This window comes from Mobula hypostoma, chromosome 20 (genome assembly GCF_963921235.1).
Source record: "Mobula hypostoma chromosome 20, sMobHyp1.1, whole genome shotgun sequence".
Taxonomy (NCBI): Eukaryota; Metazoa; Chordata; class Chondrichthyes; order Myliobatiformes; family Myliobatidae; genus Mobula; species Mobula hypostoma.
In genome coordinates, this window is record NC_086116.1 from 57,912,945 (window position 1) to 57,915,087 (window position 2,143).

Sequence of the window (2,143 nt, forward strand, 5' to 3'; positions counted from 1 at the left end):
ATCTTTTGAATAAACATCCAAAAGAAATCTCTTGTGTTGGAAGAGACCCTGTTGTGGCAGAGAATATGATGCTTTCATTGGTCTTCTGTGGAGGATAAGGGGGAGGATAGCACACCCCCACCCATGGGGATGGCATTCTCCTTCCTCTGCATGAGTGTGTTTCTAATCACCGGACAGGTCGACATTTCTCTCTGCAACTGATGAGAGATGCCGTGAAATTCTGTGCTGACCTTTCTTATGCTTATCAATTATGGGGTAACCAGCCTTTCAGGAAAATGCTGCATTATAGTTCAGGAGGAGGCCATTTGGCCCCTGGTCAACAAGCCCTGCTTATGATTTTTTTTTTGTGATTAGTCTCTTTCAGAAAAATCGAACAAGGTGTTTCGGATATTCCGACAGTGGCAAGTCCCACGTTCGCTATAGCTGGTGTCATCCGTTAAAGATACTGGAAGTGCAGCGTCCTGAACAGAAAAAGCAAGAAAGAAATGTTTAACCTTTGCCTGGTTTTGTCTCCTTCCATTTCCTATGGATTGGGTTGATGGCACTTTTGAATGCTTACAGCCAGGACAGGCTTGAAATATCTTTGTACCAACCAAAAGATATGTGAACTCCCGGTTCATAAGATCCCACAAAGATCTTTTCAAATAAAACAGCAAAACCTGCTAAACAGAAGAGGGAATGGTCCATGTGTATCATGTCCTTTGCTCAGTTAAAGGTTGCCATCTTTGCTGATTCATGTCTCTGATTCATTTTTTGCTATGTTTTGCATAAATTAAAATGCCACAACAGTTTGTGCTAAGTATAAATAAAAACTTTTTTGGTTTTGTTTTGTGTGGTCTGGGATGAATTAATTCTGTGATAAATATTGTGATTACTCCTTAATACTGTCTGTTAACTCCACCATGGATGGTCCCAACCCCGGCTGTGAAAGAGGGGTTGGACAACCCCATCCCGTGAAAACCAAAAGCTACAGAAACGCTGACAGAAGCTCCAAAGACCTCACCCCTAGGAGAGGAGAGAAGCTGATATCAAGAAGATGGGAGCAACACACACAAAATGCCGGAGGAACTCAGCAGCCCGGGCAGCATCTATGGAAAAGAGTAAACAATCAACGTTTCTGGCCGAGACCCTTCATCAAGACTCAGCCTACTGAGTTCCTCCAGCAATTTGTGTGTGTTGCTCTGGATTTCCAGCATCTGCAGATTTTTTCTTGTTTGTGACCAAGAAGAAGGGCAACCTAAAAGACTGGCGAACTGCTGTCAGCAATCTATCACCAGGAGGGGGTGATGGGCTTAACTAATATTGTCTGTAATCCAATTAAATGTTCCTGTACTGCCTTGTGAGGGAAATGATGTGGCATGAACATCAAACACAATTTGGTCTGGGTGTGATGGTAAATTTTAAGAATGGAGAACCAAAATCATTCTGTCCCTTGAATACATTTTGCCATTCAGTGACATCAGAGCTGACAAAGCAGATGAGTCATAATACTAAGTTTAGAAAAAACCCAGACTAATTAATGCCACATCCTATCCCATTACAGCATCATTTTGACATGGACAAGACTGTGGAATAAAGGCTGAGTAACTCCCCCACTCTCCTCTCCCCTCTCCATACCACCACCATATGAGTCACAAAAATGCTGTTTTAATGATGGAGAAAAGACTGGTGGAGTTTAGGATATCAAAACCACATTCCAATTAGAAGGGAACAAGGCAGGGAAATATGAGGAGAAAGGAATTTGATATGGTTGCCAGTAGCACAACCATGTTACTGAATATTGAACTTTGCAGTGTATCAGCCCATTGTAACTCTGCCAGGAAGAACTATCTGATTATTTCCTTTGCTGGCTCTTTCCCTGTAGCCTTGTAAACGTTTCCATGTAAATATTTTTTCCAATTCCCTTTTGAAAATTGCTATTCAAATTACTTTCACCACCATTTCCACACTACACTTCTGATCATAACAACTTAATTTTAAACACAAGGTTTTTTTTTACATCAGTACCTGGCTTCTGACCGTTCCACCTGTTTTGTTACTTGGTCAAATATTGCCTGTTTTTGGAAAATCCCGTCTCACTATTTGCTGCTGTAAGAACAATCACGGGTTCTCCAGTAATCCTCGTTACCCCGATGTCCTAGTG

The 2,143-nt window shown here is 41.7% G+C and overlaps 1 protein-coding gene across 2 annotated transcripts in view; it reads left to right on the forward strand.

Moving 5' to 3' along the window:
• zc3hc1 (zinc finger, C3HC-type containing 1) overlaps positions 1-790 on the forward strand; it is a 28,552-nt gene extending 27,762 nt beyond the window's left edge. For both annotated transcript variants that reach the window (XM_063073014.1, XM_063073017.1), the window contains one exon: positions 355-790. In XM_063073014.1, coding sequence (XP_062929084.1) covers positions 355-423 — 69 coding nt within the window. In that variant the 3' untranslated portion in view covers positions 424-790. The remainder of the gene's footprint in view (positions 1-354) is intronic.
• The last annotated feature ends 1,353 nt before the right edge of the window (positions 791-2,143 follow it).